The sequence below is a fragment of the Haliotis rubra genome, unplaced genomic scaffold (genome assembly GCF_003918875.1).
Source record: "Haliotis rubra isolate DU_JTF1 unplaced genomic scaffold, ASM391887v1 Scf4, whole genome shotgun sequence".
Taxonomy (NCBI): domain Eukaryota; kingdom Metazoa; phylum Mollusca; class Gastropoda; order Lepetellida; family Haliotidae; genus Haliotis; species Haliotis rubra.
The window spans coordinates 6181626-6201719 of NW_025767079.1; the positions used below are offsets into that span (position 1 = coordinate 6181626).

Sequence of the window (20094 nt, forward strand, 5' to 3'; positions counted from 1 at the left end):
AGATATCAAATGTACAAGGATAACAATAATCATAAATATACATGCTGGAGTGAGTGATCGACTAAGTGAGTACGGATTGGACCGCTTTACCAATACCCCAGCAATATCAATATGAGTGAGTGACTTTAGTTTTACGCCGCTTTTAGCAATATTCCAGCAATAGCAAGGCGGGGTACACCAGACATGGGCTTCACACATTGTACCCATGTGAGGAATCGAACCCCGGTCTTTGGCGTGACGAGCGACCGCTTTAACCATTAGGCTGCCCAACCGCCCCACCCAACGATGATGATAAGAATAAGAATAATAATGACCATGACGACATTGCCATACAGAATATCTGGAATTTTTTTTAGCATTCTCAGTTTACGTTTAAATTGTAAATATATCAAAAGATATTGACTGATTGACATGTAAAACGTCACATACCTCCTCCCCGAGGAAGTCTTTATTGAAGTAGTACAAGGCACATGCAGGTGGAAATTCCAAGTCGACTGCATCAGTTATCTCCCCTGCCAATAAGTCTTCAAAATATCTCGTCGGCTGGAGGAAGGTCTTCCTCCTCTTCTGCGTCGAGTTACAAACCAGCCAGACGATGAGAGGCTTCTTGTTGCCTGAAGATTGTTGGCCAACTACTGGACTTCGTTCTTCTGACAGAGGGTTCCGCATCAAGGGAGAATCATTATGCTGGACCTTCCCAATATGCCAACTTTTGGGACCGAGTTTCCCATACACCGCATCAATCTGACTTCTTTTCATTGCAGTGCTTGCGACAATGTACGTCCCCCCAAGATCAAAGTCATTAACAGAGGATATTTGAGTTGTGCTCGGCCAGTGGTACACAAAATTAGCACCCTTGTCTAATTGAAACTTGGATGTGAGCTCGTTGAGCAGGGTTTCGAAAGTAGGAAACCTCTTGGTACTCACTGCCTCTATGACTGCTGGGCTGCTCTGTTGTTTGAAGTTGTAGAAGTAAGCCCTCTTGCCCTGATGGCCTCCTTGGTTTTCTTTAATGTCGGTATTGACAGAGCTCGCGCCATCGGCGTCCTCATACCGCCTCACGCCCTTACCCCCCCTTCGGAGCGTTGCACCCCCGTCCGTACCTGCTGGGTCGTCTTCCCCTTCACTCGCTTGCTGTGAGGGTTCGCTCTGAAACAAAAGCCGAGGAAGATGCAAGCATGGCAGACTTACGATGAGTCTCTGAATATATGTATTATTGAAAGCAACAAACAATTCCTTTAAATTGAAAAGGAGTCCAGTGAGGTCAGAGATCCTTAGGGAATCTAGAATTTGTTTCATTTATTGCTTAGCATTGCAAATAGGGTTAGGCAGAAAAGAAAATATTGCACTTTGGGGACTGTGAGACTTCAAGCATGGTTGTCTGTCCCTTGCTGGCAAGATCCGTACCACTTTCAGCTAGTCGTTGGTTCGAATCCCGACTCTTCTCGAGTAAGAGCACTGGTTTAACTATTGGAGTCGTGGTTTTCACAAAAATGGAAAACCCTGTTTTGGACACTAATCAATATGGTCTTTTCTTTCGCGTTTCTGGTTCAAGTAGGGTACAACCGGACGCTTTCTCATGTTAACTTGAGCACGATCTTGGGCTGTAATGTATTTTTTTCAGTTCGATCCATTATCACGTGTCATCCGGGTATCGTTTTGAATCTATTCAATCTCTGCTCTTGATATCCGAGTTCTGATGACCTCCTACAGAACCGCGGCATCTATTTACTTCTCCCAAGCCAAGTCATCACATATGCAAACATACTCAGAGGACCACATGCGGCTTAACATCCCTACACATAGATGAATGTTCATGATAAAACGCTTCGTAATGATCTAATTACATTTATAAGATATATTATCTCGGCTAGTCATTGTGCACTCTATGATAACTGAAAAAAAAGGAATTGTTGTATTTAAAAGACCCGTTGGACAATCAAGATAATGATCTTTACGTTCATTGTGAATATCATGGTTACTATAGCAACGCGTTGTTGTATGTAAAAGACTTGTTTGAAAAGTTAATGATGTTAAGCTTATCGATTTCATAATTATCGTTATACAAACGGTTATGCCTGGGTGGTTGTACACATACAAGTTGCATGGGAATACTGACAGACCTTACCAAATTACCTTGAATAAATGAGATTTTGGTATCATAACTCAGCATGGAAGAATGGCCTTTGGCATCGTGTATCAAGAGGAAAGGACAAATGTTGTTCACGCTGTCGTTGTACAAAGCGATCTTAGCGCTAAGGTGACCGTAACTGCCATACCTTAACATAGATTTAAGGCAGCCTTAGCACTAAGGTGACCGTAAATCCCATAACTTAACATAGACCTAAGGTAGCCTTAGCGCTAAGGTGACCGTAACTCCCATAACTTAACATAGACCAAAGGTAGCCTTAGCGCTAAGGTGACCGTAACTCCCATAACTTAACATAGACCTAAGGTAGCCTTAGCGCTAAGGTGACCGTAACTCCCATAACTTAACATAGACTTAAGGTAGTCTTAGCATTAAGGTGACCGTAACTCCCATACCTTAACATAGACTTAAGGTAGCGTTAGCGCTAAGGTGACCGTAACTCCCATACCTTAACATAGACTTAAGGTAGCCTTAGCGCCAAGGTTGCTCTGTACAACGACACCCAGATGTACTGATCTAAAGGTAATAGTAACCGAGTAATGACGTTAGCTGACTTAAAATAATTAAGTGAGTAAACAAAAGGTGAGTTGAGGTGAGGTGAGGTGAGGTGAAATTGGGTTTAACGTCGTACTTGAGAATATTTCACTCATGTGGCGAATAAACAAAAGGAAGAATGACGTAGAGAACGAATAAACCACAGTAGGTCCCACGTAACCACAATTCTTAAGCCTCCTTTAAATCTTTTGTTCATGTCTCAACGGGCAGATCGTTGGAACACTGAGCTCAAAGACGTTCCCTGCGCTGGGAAATTGGGAATCAAATCTTGGCAACACCTATGGTTCGATGGCCATAACACTGTTTAGCTGTTGCAAGACTTCAGTGACCAAACGGAATGTTTAAGTTGTTGTTATCTTGGTAGCACTAACAACATGTGTAACGAATGGTGCAAAGCAAGAAAAAGGCGTGAGTGCATATACAATGTGTTTCTGTTAAGTCACAGAGTTGATATTGTGCTTAAGAAATGTTCTTTTGAACTACTAAGGGAATATTACAGTAAAACGCCATTGTTTCGAAGTTAGGGGGATCTAAGTACATTGTTCGAGGTATGGAAAAATGAAAAATATTAATGAGGAAGGAATACGCAGCGAACAAGCTTTTACTTCGACACAGCCGTTTGTTTGCATATCAACACTCGATACAAAGGTGTTTGACTTAAAACCCACAGGAACTTCACAACGTTGGCTAAGTTGTGGGGAATCGAACCCGGGTCTTCGGGGTGACGAGGGAACGCTTTAACTACTAGGCTACCCCACCGCCCCTCTTATTTGAGACCATCGTAACATCATAATGGCGCATGACCTCGCAAAGAAATACCAACCTGCACTTCCTAAATTCGCCCTTTCAACATATTTGGACTAACTTATAATGTAACGGTATTATATCTGTAAGAATTCGCTACGTAAATATTGCATTTAATTGTATTTCTTAATCAAAAGCGAAATGTTTGGCTCTGTTAAGATGGTAAATCAGACACGAGTTATGAAATTTGTAACTAAGTGGGTTTTGCTTTACGCCGCTTTTAGCAATATTCCAGCAATATAACAGCGTGGGGACACCAGAAATGGGCTCCACACATTGTACCCATGTTGGGAAGAACCCGGGTCTTCGGCGTGACGAGCGAACGCTTTAAACATTAGGCTACCCCACCGCCCCTAGTAAGTTCGTGACAAGTTGAATACTTGTGGATAGATGTACTTATAGTGGGCGGTGCTATCTTGTTTTCACCTGTTCACCTTTGCTCATTACTGTTACAAAGCGGAAACACTGAGTTTCATTCCTCAAGGGTAATATCAACCATAATAGATTATGTGAAAAACAACGAAGAGTTAGTTAGCGGAATCACTGACACTGAGGTTTTCCCTGCATTTTGGCGGGCGTGCGTTTAAATCTATAACATGCCTGTACCAGAGAGCGACTGGTATGCTAACATATACTGATACGGTAAGCAAAGCTTATTACTATTGGGGATTGTCTACAATCTTGCAACACACGTGGTATTACCATGCTGAAAGCTTTGCCACTGTCGAGAAGACACAGAAAGAAAACATGGAGTAAAAGAGTAAACTTTGTATCGGAAGCATCTCAATACTTCTGTTGAACTGAGAAAATGAAGCGTGTGTCTATATTCGCTTCTTTATCACAACAAAAAGGAACGCCATCGAAACGCAAAGGAAGCGATCAATCACGGAATCTATACTGACGAATGCCATCGATTAATCGGAAACCCCTGATACACTTCGTCAGCCCGCGTGTCTATTTCTTAGAAGGTTCCAGGATGTACATAGAGGATATTATATATGAGTGCCCATGTCATACTATGTTTACGACACGAGTGCCTAGATGTTGGTATACCGATATTTAGGCACGAGTGTCGTAAACATAGTAGGATATGGGCACGAATATAATATTCTGTTTATTACCGAAGTCATCAAATTGAGGAAAATAGACCTAAATCTACTTTAAACATAGGCTGGCTACCCGCCGTTGCCGCATGTAGAACGCTACGTCACAGAAGAAACGTGACGTCATAACATAATAAAGGACATTCATGACCATATGTTCTCCGGCCGAAATAGAATAATGAACGACTAATGTAATTCTGAAAAAAATTGACAGGTATCGTTTGGGAAAGACATTAAGACCATTTCCGTGAAAACATCCCATGCGTGATTTTGAAAATCTTCCAGAATGTGTTTGGGAGAGGTAGATAAACTCAAAGATTACCAGTGGATTTGAGAAAATGTTTGACCTACGAACCCGAGAATTATTGACATTCAACGCTTCGGCGATTTGTACATGACTGCGCATTTTAATATACTTTCTTTAAACTCTTGTAATCCTGTTCACCGAACAAAAAGCCCTTGTGTCGTCGAAATATACAAGACAAACACATAGACAATAACTATTTAGTACACGCTCAGCAAAAACTGAGAAATTTGAGATTATTACAGTTCAATGTAAACTATACATGTTGTTTGTAATTCTGTAAGTTCAGTGGACCTCGGCTAAGTACTCTGTACTCAGAACAGAGCCAATCCCCATGCATTAACAGCATAATTCCATCTTTTAATTAAGTCAGGCATCTTGTAATGGGTACACTTGACAACACGCAAGTATTTAAAAGGTACGTTATATCAAGTATATATAGTACTTGTATAAACGAAAGAAAATGATAATATTTGTATAAACTGTTTGACTGGTTTCAGAAACGTCGCATTAAGATACAAAGAAGTTGGGATCCATAAAAGATAACTTGCTTTTACTGTTATCATTTTGATATCGTCAAACATTCCATTTAAGATCACATTTCACAACAGTTTGCCAGTCTCCCGTGCATTTTAAGTAAAATATGCAGCAACGTCCTTACCACAATATCTCTCATTGCTAAAATGGTGCTGTTCAGAACTCTTCCTAATGAGCCTGCTTGACTGCTTTCCACTTAAACTATAACGGGTGAGGAAGTCTTACTGTATAATCGTTCACACCAGTTTACCCAAGATAAATAGTTGACTCCGGTTAATATTAACCACTGTTAATATAATGGAGATGAAATTTAGTTCACCATGGTTACATGTAAACAAACCTCCGAGCTTGAGAACGAGTCATCCTCCGAAGAGGAATCGACCGACCCAGAATCCCCCGTCGAATCATCCTCATCTTCACTGTCATCACTAGAGCGAGACTGGGTTCTGTCTCTTCTATTGTGCCGTTCTCTGCTGTTCATTGACTGGTCTTTGTTAACGTAACTGGATCCCCTATCATGTTTACTAGGCTTGGAAGACATTCGATTGTTTTTCTGCTCATGTCTTGAGTCTTTCACGGACCGTCTGGACTCTCTTGAAGAAAGCGCCACGTACCGATTAGGGTCTATTGGCTTCCGAACCTTTTTGGTAAATGTCTTGCTCCTATTTTTTGAAGTATCCTTTTTACGAATGTCTCTGGTTGCACGATGGTTGTCCCTTGTTGCACGGTGGTTTTCTCTGGTTGCACGATTGTTGTCCCTGGTTGCACGACTTTTGTCTCTAGAACCACGATTGTCTCTGTTTCTGGAATGACTAGATGACCTTTGGCGAGATTCGCGAAGACGACCAGAACGTTCTCGTTTACCGCTGCGTTTACGTCCGTCATTACGACGTGGTATCTGATCTGAATCGACCGACACATCGCTGTCCGTTGCACGCGATATTTCCCTTCTGTGTTCATAGGTAATAGGACGGGGTTTGTGTTTCCGATCACGTCTGTAATCTCTTGGCGGTTTATTGTACACACGTTTAGTTCTTTCCTGCGACGTGTCCAGTTCTGACCTTTCTGAAGCTTCCCTTATTGCCTCCTCTCGTGGAGGTATATAGACATACTGAGGCTTCCTGGCTCTAGCATGGTGCCTTCTATGAGCCTTGGTGCCAGGATAAGGTTCAGAATAGGGCATGGAAATATCACTATGGGCCAGTGACCCTTCTCTGGAAAATATAGGGACGGATCTATTGCCATCGGAATCTGATCCTCGACCTCTGTACTGCTTGTAATCCCTTAAGTACAAGTACGGCACTGGCTCCGAATAGGTCTGTTGACCTTTTAAAGGGTCAAGTTCAAGGTCACGGCCCTTCCCTTCCCAAGGAGCCTTGAGAGCATCGTTATATTCATTGATAGGCATTGCAACGCTTCCGGATCTTGCTTGTGAAGTCGTCCCATTGCTTGCTGGGTAATTGGTGGCATTAACTCGCCGATCCAGATCAGGAAAATCGGCTAAATGCCCTCTGTGTAACTTCACAAAGTCATTGTACTTAAACCCATTCAGTGGTTGGTCGGCATTTTTAGGATCTACCAGCCTCAATGGAATTTTACCGTTTGCGTCTCTCGGAGTAACAGTTTCAGTTTTCGGAGGCTCGTTGTATTCCTGAAAGAAACTGAAATCTCCTTTCTTTGGCTCAAACGTTTTCGGGGGCTTGTAGACTTGCACATTTGCGGGTGTAGGGGGCTTTTCTGGCTGTGGATTTTGCTCGTCGAAGAGCAGTAACGCCTTCCATAATTCCATAGTGGTATCCTCCTAGAAATATGTCAGTCCGCCATCTTGAATTTTACTTATTGGCCCTGCCGACTGACTTCAAGGGCCATGATAAACACAGGTTACGCGCACCCTGATTAAATAATCACAGACACCTGGACATCATTGACATAACACCACTTTTCACGGCAACTGAAGAAAACTATCCTCCCATCCTGAAGCTGTATAAATCCCAGTTCGGTAGACGAGAGTGTGAACTGCAGACAGACTACCCTTCCAAGGGCGGCATTTTTCGCTAGCACCCGAAGCAAACAAAACACAATACCGACTTTTATTTCCCACACAAAGACAGGTTCTACTATGTTATTGAAAGGGCAGTGCATTGAATAGGCGATCTTTATAATGTAAACATTTCGACATTATTCGGCAGGGTCATATGAAAATCAGTACAGTACTAGTCAGAAAAAGGTGGCAGTTGTCAGTGTATTTTGAATCTTTATTTAGTTCAATTATGTGGCTGCAACGTATTTTGGATAAGGTTACTGAGCGTCATTTTGATACCATATACAAAACTTTATGAAAGTTTAAATAATTTAATAATGAAAATAACTTTGATAATAATGGTAACTGACAGACCATATACAGTGGCGTATGAAAACTACGACTAGTTCGCTGTGACGAACGACAAGCATGATACCATGCGTTATACTATTGTTGCTATGATTAATATGAAATAAGGCAAATCGCATATTTTCGTAGAATTATATTGCAACTGTAGAAGCAAAAATGTCGGTAGAGTCCTGTTTCTGAACTTGACGTTGAGAATATTTTTATACATAGTCACGAAAAGGCATCCCTCGGTTCGTATGTTATTTCTAAACCAGAATCCTTCTATAAAAATCTACCGTAAATCCGATGGTTGTTCATTTGTGACTGGTGCTTCCATATTCCTTAATCATTATAGTGTTACACTGAATCATTTGTCATGTGAAAGCCTGACACAATGTGTTATATTCAAGCTACTGATATATGACAGACTGACACAACGTACATTGAAGCAAATGGTATATAAACCACTGACAGAACGTTTACATTGAAGAATCTCACATATGAAAGACTGACAAATCGTATTATATAAGCAGCTAATATTTGATATTTTAAACACTGACACACCATGCTGCATTGAAGAAGACATGCATGATGCACTGACACAACATGTTAATTAATTGTAACAACTGATATGAGAACGATTGACACTGCGTGTTACAATGGTGAAACTTATATATGAAATATTGACACTGTGTGTTATATTGGTGAAACTTATATATGAAAGATTGACACTGTGTGTTAGATTGGTGAAACTTATATATGAAAGATTGACACTGTGTTACATTGGTGAAACATATATATGAAAGACTGACATTGGTGTGTTACATTGGTGAAACTTATATATGAAAGATTGACACTGTGTGTTATATTGGTGAAACGTTCACGTATATATGAAAGATTGACACTGTGTTACATTGGTGAAACATATATGAAAGACTGACGCTGCGTGTTACATTGGTGAAACATATATATGAAAGACTGACATTGGTATGTTACATTGTTGAAACATATGACAGACTGACGCTGCGTGTTACATTGGTGAAACATATATGAAAGACTGACACTGTATGTTACATTGAAGTAACTGATACATGAAAGACATTTGGAGGGCTCATATATTAAAGACTGACACTATGGGTGTTAAACTGGAGCAACTGACATATGCACAGCACTGTACAGAGACGCTCCTCCTTCAAAGGCTTTCAGAGTGAGCCAATAAAACTTGACTCCCTCACCCTACACTACACAACGCCAAATCTCACTCCCCGCTTGAGTCTCTTGAATAGGGATATGATTGATGGATTCAATGCTGGGAGATTACATGTTCAACAAACTAGCGCCTCAATTGAGGTCTGATCAGGTATTTGTATGAACACAGGGTGTTGATCTATTCTGGAGTCCGCGTTGCTAAGGCGGCAGTCATCAATGAACAGAGGCGTGTTTGCGGTTGCCAACGACGCTTTCGTCTAGGGAAAGGGTTGATTCAGGGCTCGCTCATCCGAGCAGCACTATTATGCAACCTTTTGTCAATCACTACTCATTCAGGCAAACGAAATCGGATTTTGTTCCACTGAACCACTAATTGAATCGGGTGTATTATGTACGCGAGGAGATTGATAATATTCTTCTAATGTACAGTTAGAATAAATTCATGCATGGTTTCTACAAATCACGTAAAACCATTAAAGTAGGGTAGGGTTGTATGTTGTGTGTTTCTGGTAACACAGGAACTAAAGTCATCAGGTTGTAAATCGAATTAATCAAGTGAATATACTTATGATAAAAAAGCCAGTCCATTGGTGTCGTGCCGGGAAGGCTAAAATGTATATTTAGGATTTCAAGGGAAAGCTTATTTCCAAGGGAGTAGGGGAGTACCGCCAAAGCTAAAGATACGGTGCCGGGAAGCATAATCCATGTCGGGAGTAGATAGATTTCTTTTCAAAACATTGTTATAGTAGAGTGTTTATCTTCTTCGCTTGTTTAGAACTTTATTTAAGTGGCGTTTGTATTTCATATGTATTTAATCAGAAAAACATTAGAGCACAATAATTATCGGGAAGCATAATCCATGTTGGGAGTAGATAGATTTCTTTTCAAAACATTGTTATAGTAGAGTGTTTATCTTCTTCGCTTGTTTAGAACTTTATTTAAGTGGCGTTTGTATTTCATATATTTTTTTAATCAGAAAAACATTAGAGCACAATAATTATCGGAAAGCTTAATCCATGTCGGGAGTAGATCACCATTCCATTACACGGAATTTCAGTTAAACCTTCACTGTTTGAAATATTTTCTCAAAAAATTTTTAAATGATCTACCTTCCCATTAGAGGCATAGATTACTTCATTTTGCACACGCAGTTTTCGCATTTTGTATTTATTTTTTAAACTGAATGTAATGTGTATAAAAAGATTCTGTAAAAGATAACTGCACACAGGCAGAAATAGCATGTCCGTGTCTAAAAAACAACGCGTGAGAAAAACATAAGATTATAAGTGAGTGAGTTGTGTTTTACGCCGCTTTAAGCAATATTCCACCAATATCACGACGGGGGACGCCAGAAATGGGCTTCATACATTGCAATCAAATTTACGCTTTAACCACAAGGCTACCCAACCGCCGCCATAAGATTACGTTTTAATGGTATGTTTTTCACACGTCCAGGAGATATACCTGATTCAAATCAATCTTATGGCAAGCAACCTGTGACAACAAACCTGTTATTAATATGTGAATGGGGATTTACTGGCAGCATTATAACCTCACATAATTGTGACGTCACAGACAAAAAATAATAATAATTGGTACCAATTTCGTGAGTCGAAACCGAGCCCGCGATGTGACGAGCTCACTTCATTGGACCCTATGTCATAAATTCCGAAATCCGAAATCTCCATAAAAACACTAAAACACCGATAAGTAGCTTAAATCGATTGGAAAACATATTTTTCGACATGTCGGAGTTACAATGTACGTGAACATTGATATTCAAATAGAATATGTCTTATTGAAGTGCATGAGCGGGACTTCAAAATTATTAAAGGTCCGAAGTCAGACATAAATGATGGCCGACCTCTGGGCACTACTTTTGCTCGCGTGCTGGCTGTGAAAATGAGATCGGCCCACTCTTTATGTCATCCCCCAATGTGACACTGACATCATGTTACTTAATTCATGGTGGAGCATTTGGCACTGTGGTTACTATACATACATGACCGTTTGTACATTGTAACCATATTTGAATATTCGTCAATGATATTATTGGTGCCAATGCGTTTATCTATCACTAGAACGGAGAAGTCATCAGTCATATAACAACACACACCCCTTGTTTAATCTTCCCACTTATCAAAAGCCGAAATTTCAATTAACGGTGAAGGAAATTGGTTCAATTAACTCTCTTCACACGATGTATATACATCCAGTATTCATCAGTTGTCTTGTAAGCGAGACGCGTCCTCGTCACGAGAGAGTATGTGAGACACTTCCGTTGTGCGCAAGTGTCATTTCCGGTTACCGTGTGTCTTGTGTTAGGTATGTGAATGTCGAGTAGAAAACAAATAAAAAAGTATCAGCGACATGACTTGTGTTCATGAAATATTCACGTCTAAAGGAGCGCAATACAAAAGGTTCAAGGTTATGGCAAAATACACACAAAAATAGGCACACTATTCCCAGGCTCGGTAATTCTAGGTGCATTAAAGGTTATGCATAAGGATATTTTTCTCTACCGTTGTGGGGTCCATGAGATAGAAAACTACATAAAAACGGGTTCTATTCCCAGGCTCGGTAATTCTTGGTGCATTAACGCTTATTCATGTGGATGTTTTTCTTTGCCATTTGGGAGATTCGTGAGAAGAATTTTCAGATTAAATTAATGCAACAACAATTGAAAGCAGAGGAAAACAAACAATTTCGACTGTGTCCTCAGGATGCTTTGAAATCACCTACCAAGAAATATCCAAAGCACAGAGGTGAGGAGAGGTGAAATTGGTCGCACTTAATAATATTTCGCTCATATGACGACGTGCAAGCGTGTGTATGTGCGGCTGCTTGTACTTGCCCAGACTTAAGGTGGTTTTCTAGTGCTACCTCATTAAGATACCACGCAGCAGTGAAGCATGAAAACCCCACTCACACACATTATACTGACTCCGAGCCGACCAGTCCTTGTTGTACCCATTAATGTCAAGCGCCAGGAAGGAACCAACAAGTACTATATTTTAACGTCTTTTGGTATGACGCGGCCGGGGATCGAACCCGCCAACTAACCCAAAACCCCGTGCAAACATTAAAGTCCAATATTGTAGTGCTTTATAAATATGCTGTCTAGGTTTAATCACATCATCATAATCATCATCATCATCATCATTTTGATTAAAGATTGCAAACAGGACCGGATATTTCCTACTGTTGTCAGATGTTATTTCCTTCAATATTTTCCTGCCACAACACAAAAACAATTCTTTCTATAATGGTGAATGAGTGAGTGTGGTTTTACGCCGCTTTTAGCAATATTCCAGCAATATCACGGCGGGGACACCAGAAATGGGCTTCACGCATTGTACCCATGAGGGGAATCGAACCCGGGTCTTCAGCGTGAGGAGCGGATGCTTTAACCACTAGACTACCCCACCGCCCCTTTTCTATAATAAGTGGAAGTCAAAGTATTCAACGATTACAAATCATTTTCACAGTCTTAAGCAAATACCTTAACACGTGTACCGTGTATGTTAATATTGATATTATTACACATAACACATCTTCTATTTTGTGTCCTAAAGCGATATGGTCACTGAATTGACAATAAATGAGCACTAAGTTGTTTTATTGATCAAGAAAATGTTTTTGATCACAATATTTACCAGGAGGTGTGACAGCATACGTTTTGCAAGTTCCAAACAACGAACTGTGTCACACTTCAGTTGGTTAACAACAATGATCATTGTCTTCTGCATGTCCGGGGCCGTGGGGTAGCCTATTTGTTAGAGCGTTTGCTCGTCACGCCAAGGGCCCGGGTTCGATTCCCCACATGGGTACAATGTGTGAAGCCCATTTCTGGTTTCCCCCGCCGTGATATTGCTGGAATATTGCTAAAAGCGGCGTAAAACCCAACTCACTCACTCACTCTGCACGTCCTTTGTTCATGGATGGGACTCAACCCAACAAAAGACATCGAATCTTCACTGAGAAAGTGTAATCCCAGTTATAACATATATTACATTTGACCACTTTCTAAATGGCATTGTGTATTCATAATTCCACCATGTTTTCATAATATACGTCTTTTTCCGTGGACCACATAGTTTTATTCGTAACATATGTTATATCTGGGATTACACTTTCTCACTAAAGTACAGATGCTAGTACTTTTGTTAGGTTGACTCCCATCCGGGATTAGAACCCACACTCTCAGAGTCAGGCCCCTAATCGCCAATACACAAAATCAGCCATCTAGCCCACTCATCCAACGCAGCTCCCACACAAGGGAACTCGGACAACTGGTAGTCTGGATCACGTACTTTGTGTACCCGGAAAAACTTGATGACATAATCATCTTCCGGGGACAGACGTTTCCATTCGAATTACTCATATGAATCACACTTAGGAACCGACCATTTGACGTCCATGAGAGAGAGAGAGAAGAGCGGAGATGGTATGACGATGGTTTTCGAAATATATAACCGTCCCGGGAAATTCTTGAAAAACAATTACTACTGAACGCTTCAACAAACAAACAAAACACTGCTTTAACATAAAACATACTGTCATCATTGATTTTCAGTAATCTTTTCAAACGATTTTCACCACTTTTTGCCTTTTAGCCTAATGGACTTTCTTTCAGCAGATAATCGACGGCTGGTGTTTTCGTTAAGTATTTACTGTGTATGTATTTAATCGTTGATGACTATTCTATTATTGCTTTATTAAAGAGAAAACAACGAACAAGTTCTTCTTTCATTACATGCATTAATTCATTAACTGACGATAGTTTTTTGCCACATATAAAATTAGTGGTAAAGAAATCTTACCGATAAAATACTGGATTCCTATGACAAATAATAGGCCTGCTATAAAAGTAATTCTATAGTCGGTAGTTTGTTAAAAGTATATTATGTATCTACTTTTAATGCACGTACTACTTCAATTTGTAGTTATCGATTTACATTGTGCTGTTATTTACGTCGACACGCCTTACAGCACTGTTTCATAAGATGCAAAGAACTATGGTAATAGCGCGACATTATTAAATTAGTAAACAACATTGTGTGTTAAAGGTTTTACAGTCAAATGGAGATGATGACCACAAACCCGAAGCGGTCACTTCAACAGAGAACTAACTCTTCAGCAGACCAAATCCCAAGGGAAATTTCATTCTTATTTTTCATTCATTATAAAGCCTAATGGGTGTTATTCTTATATGGATATGTTACTTTGATCAATAGATCATTTAAGCCCATTGATTATATTAACTAAATGATCGATTTGGAAACACCATATGTTCAATGTAATATGAAGGTACACATTTAGTATCGCTTGTACATAAAGGTGCCAGTTTCATGTCATCTACTAGCATACAGTCATAAAGATACACGTTTCAGCCTTGTTCTCAAGGTTCCAGTTTCAGTCATATGTCGGAAGTTTCATATAATTTGTACATCAAAGTACAAGTTTCATGACACGTGTATGTAAAACATACGTTTCATATCATTTGTACACAAACCTTCATGCCATATTTTATGTTGGTACACATTAGTAGAATAGGATATTTATATAGCGCACATATCCAGGCAACTAGTGCATGCTCAAGGCGCATTATTACCAACCACATTCACATAATTCATAGGTTGGATACATCCTTTAATCATCTGGAGTATACATTCACATTTGGTAGAGGAAGGGGAAGGAAGGACTGGTGGAGTCAAGCATAGCTCAGCCAGTATTGGTGGGGCTTACCTTAAAGTAATATGCCATGGCATTTCGTGGATGTTGGGTACTTTACGTGGAAGAGCGTTGAGGGAAAAGTTACCCGTTATAGTCTGTTTGCACAGTGAAAACGTACCGGTGAATTTGACTCTAAACAAAAAAGTAAATCGAATAAACTGAAATTAAGATTGCGAATCCACATAATTTTACCTTGTCAATTGAACATTCAAATCTCAGAATTTTATTCAACTTAGGATAAAAGTTGTTTAACAAACGATCATAGATTCAAATCGCTATTATTGGTTTGTATTACAAGGGGGTATGCACATTAAAGGAAACACCGAGAACAAGTAGGATTGGTTAACGCTCATCACGTACCGCACGTGCATTTGTTTCACTGTTCCATCTATTGCGCTTACCCCCTCGTAATACAAAGCAATAAATGCGATTTGAATCTATGATCGTTTGTAAAACAAGTTTTATCCTAAATTGAATAAAATTCTGTGCTTTAAATGATCATTTGGCAAGGTCAAATTATGAGGATTCGCAATCTTAATTTCACTTAATTTGATTTACTTTTTTGTCTTGAGTCAAATTCATCGGTACGTTTTCAATGCAAACAGACTATAGTTGCCCATCTACAGTTACCAAAAGGGTTTAGAAAATTTTTGATGAAGTTTTCTAAGACATTAACATAGGCAAAAAATATCCACACAGTTCAGCTTTCCACCATTAGCTTGAATTCAACGCAAAGTTGTTTGATTAAACTTAGAGTATTCAACAACCTATAGTTTAGATGTCTGGGTCTTGTTTAGGCTTTCCGATTTTAGTTCCTAAGTTTACAAATATCCAAGGTGATTAATTTGAAAAATGAACACCCAATAAAAAGGTCTGCGCCAAGGTAATGTTCTCACTGCTTAATTAAGTTCACTAAAATACAATGAAACAGTCCTGGAAGGAAACTTACCCCTTGGCTACTCCCTCATCAACTAGCAGGCTATGGGAGTTATTATCGTGCCCATACAGTTCGTATTCAACAGCTGTTTTATTTCGAAAACATTCTCCCATCAACGGGCAGATGCATTTTAACTGTGGTTCAGCAGTTCATTACAGCCAACAAAACAGAACTATCTTCCCATCAGATAACATTCATTGCACAGACTCTGTTAAACTTTATCGATGACTCCCATTTCCAGTTCTGTTTAAATCAATCACCGTTATCCAGTTTACATTAAAACGACCTTCTCTTGTCGTTTAGACTTATTATTCCCCGGTAAACAGTACTTAATGCACTTGATGGCGTAATATTCTTTGTTGGTGAAACGTGTTATTGCTATGACAATGACAGTTAAAGAATCTGTCAGTGGCTGGTGGTTCCTGGTTGTCTTTTATTGGCGTAAAGGGAGACATTTTGTCAGCAACTAAATGTTTTCAGGAAAGAAATCAATTACTGTCTTCATATGTTCTACAAATTCACTTTGTACATGTTTCATATCAAATCATAGGTCAAGTGAGTGAGTTTTATTTTACGCCGCTTTTAGCAATATTCCAGCTCTACCACGGCGGAGGACACCAGAAATAGGCTTCACACACTGTACCCATGTGGGGAATTGAACCCGGGTCTTCGGCGTGACGAGCGAACGCTTCAACCACTAGGCTACCCCACCGCACCTCATAGCACAAGACTATACGCGTGTATTGTAGATTTCTAATTGAGAATAACCCTTTCGTTATAATCGGCAATTAAACCATATGTAGAGAAGAAAATCAAAATATTCATTTCATGCCACAGGAAGAATATTCAAGTAGTGTGACAGCGGCATGTAAAATAATTAACAATGTTTTCTGAAAGTGCGGGAAATGATGCATGAGAATGACACATGTTCTCTGCCATGCGACACGGTCCTAGTTCGATTATAGGTGAGTATGTTTTAAGCCGCGTTTTGCAATATTCCAGCATTTTAACAGCGGAGAGACCAAAAGTCGGCTTCACACATCATACCGAACACGGCACTGAGTGTGATGAGCGAACGCTCTGACCACTTTGATACCAAACCGCCCCTCGACGTTAATAGAGCTATGGAGATGTCTTTTTTCGACAGGATTCCAACTTAATTCTTTACCGATTCAGTCCACACACTGTGTTTCTCGAGTAGGCACGTTTAGTGAAAATAGCACTTAAAGGTTAAGTGAACAATGGGGTTACAATATAGTACTTCAAGCATTCTGATCACATGTCAGTACATTGTAAGGTTGGTAAAACTACAAAGTAGCAAATAATCAACGAGCAAATAATATATACAAAAGGCCGAAAATAACAATATCACTTTTCCATACTTACGGCCACATTTCACAGTAGTAATACACTGTTGCACAGAACCGTTTGCTGGAACGACCCAGATCTCCACGCCTATGGGGACGAATTGTCAAATTGTTACTAATTACTAGGCTTTTGGAGAAGCCCCTACGACCGTTAATGTTGTATGATCATCTGATCGATACTATGGGGTTTTACAAGACATATCCACAGAACCCCTGAATTCTTTAAAAATGGAATGATGCTGATGTAAAGACAAGATCCTCAATCAATCTGTGACCGGTATCAGTCATTTCCATAGGAACCGAAACCATTTTCGGATAAATCCACATATAACCGTCCAAAATAGACTATTCACAATCTACAGACATGATCCTTCAATTAGCGACTAATTGAGGCCGATCGTTTAATCCTGGTTTCCAAACGGACAAATGCCCTCATTCATATGTATGCCTTTCTGAGCCAATGAACCGAAAAGGGGAGGCCCAATATTGACATTTGGGGAACATGTCCACCATCAGAGATCAATGCTCACTGGTGACACAGATGTTTGCCTTAGGTGTTGAGAGATAAAGGCTATACACAAATGCGATGTCTTGATCTGTATCCCAATGAGGGATGAACTGAAAAGTTGGACTATGAGAAACTTTAACCCAAAGTAGAGTTAAAGATACTACCTTTCAACATATGGAAGGGATCATCATTTGAAAGTGATTTTGGGGGGTAATAACTCATTTATACAGCGCCATCTGTCAAGGTGCTCAGAGAATCACAAAATGAAGCTGATAGCGCTAGAAATCAAAGCAAGCACATATAACCCAAGCTGCCTGTGAGGCGCTTAGTCACATGACTTATCCCATCGGGTACCCATTTTCTACTTGGTGAACATAGGCAATTTTTAACAAACTCACTTGCCTAAGGTGAGACCACATGTATTGCATGTGCTTCGTTGTGGGGCAGGACTGAAGTCCTAGAAACTCTCAATTCATGGACAAATGTTTAAATTTTACTCCCTAGTTGGACTTACATTTCCGACTTTTCTTTAGATGTGCAGTTTACTTGCACTTGCATGTATTTGTGACGGGTGGGGCGGGATACGCGCCCCTTTTCCCCAACTCTTTGTAACATGACTATTTGATACTGCTTTATAAACACATGATATAGTCGGTACCAGACCATTGACACTGCTTCCACCAGAGATATCTTAGGATTATCAAAATGATTCTTGTCGGTTCTGTTTCCATCTTAAGAGTCAGACACATTTCAAGAAATTCAATGATTTCGTATGTGATCATATATTATGTAAAAGAGTAAAAAGTCTATTGTCGAAAGCACCGCTAATTTAAAGGAAAATATTTATATCATCACATAGTGCGGAACTAGTTTTGCCAGAGAAATCTGTTTAAAACCAGAAACGCCTGTCTACAATAGACGCCTCATGCGTGCATCACCGAACGTCGGATCGGGGATGTATTAGAATAAGCTATCGCTGGGGCGGTATTTATATAAGCATAGAATACTTGTTTACCAACCCAGGTTTCTGAAAATAAATATCTTTAAACCGACTATGGCTATCAGATTTTCTTACCTTATCTTTCTTTCTGAACGTCTTTTGTCCCTCTTTGAGGCTCATGGTAACTCTATGTTATGAGAAACCTTCACCAGTAACGTTGGCTTATATACTACAGAGAATCTCCTCGAGGATTCTTTCGATGTCAAAATTCAAGTTTTGAAGAAAGCTGTGTAGCTTTATAAAGGAAGGTTCAGAGGCTTCAGAGGTACATCAGTAAAAGTGTCCTTGAAACTCCGTGAAAGACGTACACTTGTAAATCCTCAGCGCTGAGGATGTATCAGGTATATATATAAGATGCCTCACAGATTAAACGGTCTCGAACTGATAAGCATCCCAATCCACACAATGCATTACCCACCAATCTGAATCTCATTCAGCGTCAGGACCATTCGTAAAGTGAACACTTTCACCGTCATTATCTGTCATTACGATGAGCCAAACAAAACATCTGTCACCACCAACAACACAAAAACAACTGTAACTTGAGAGACAATGGTTGTTGCACCCACACATATGACGGTGACCGATTCTTAAGGGTGCCTATCATATTAATGGCCGTGCTTGACACGGGGAAACTTATTGATTTGCCCGAACCGACTGGGGACAAGGCACGTGGTGTCGCTTAGGTTACCCACCTTGGGATGTCATGCAAAAGACACAAATCGTTAAGCTTCCCACTGAGATCAGAGCAATACTATGGAAACTGGCTGTTTACCCATGACTTCTGAACTTCATAACAAAGTATGCATGATCGCTTTTATGCCTAAAAGAATACTGAACGTATTTCGCGGACGTAAATACACTAAGTACGTGATACGAGATGAATGTGACAAAGTCACCTGCTTATATAACATCACGAATGACGTAATGTATTTGTTGAATTAATTGATTAAATAAAGACATGTGAAATTGTTTCTTATGTAAAGCCTTTGCTGGTATACGTTTCAAGAACTCGTGTGTTTTTCTCTCTTCTTAATGATATTTGACAAAAAATAGAAATGTATTGTAATTTTAGAAAATTTTAACTGAACAATTCGATGCTAATAAGCGTAGATTCTGTATACGTTAAAGGTGACTCACATGCGCCAAGACTATCATGAACTGATGTATAATGTATTCACTTTCCTTCTTTAACACAGTTAGAAATAGACTGACTCTAAATAACCTCAACCCAGTCTATTTCATTAATAGTAATAATAATTACGTTATTTAGTCATGAAAATATAATCAAGTTATTTCAAAAACCTCTATTCAATATCACACATGTACAAAACACATTTTAATATGTTTACTGTTGTATCCTTGGTAACCATTGATTTCTGACTTTCATCAATAGTTAAGATGATGATTGAAAACGGCAACAAGAGCATTAATTGCACTTCAGAAAAAATATTATAAAAGTTCGATTGTGGGAGACGGTTGACTGCTATCATACAATCCACCCTATGCAGTATCCT

The 20094-nt window shown here is 39.6% G+C and overlaps 1 protein-coding gene across 1 annotated transcript in view; it reads right to left on the bottom strand.

The window, feature by feature from the left end:
• LOC124287061 (echinoderm microtubule-associated protein-like CG42247) overlaps positions 1–20094 on the bottom strand; it is a 94952-nt gene that overhangs the window by 28161 nt on the left and 46697 nt on the right. The window contains exon 12 of the mRNA XM_046723535.1: positions 430–1149. Coding sequence (XP_046579491.1) covers positions 430–1149 — 720 coding nt within the window. The remainder of the gene's footprint in view (positions 1–429; positions 1150–20094) is intronic.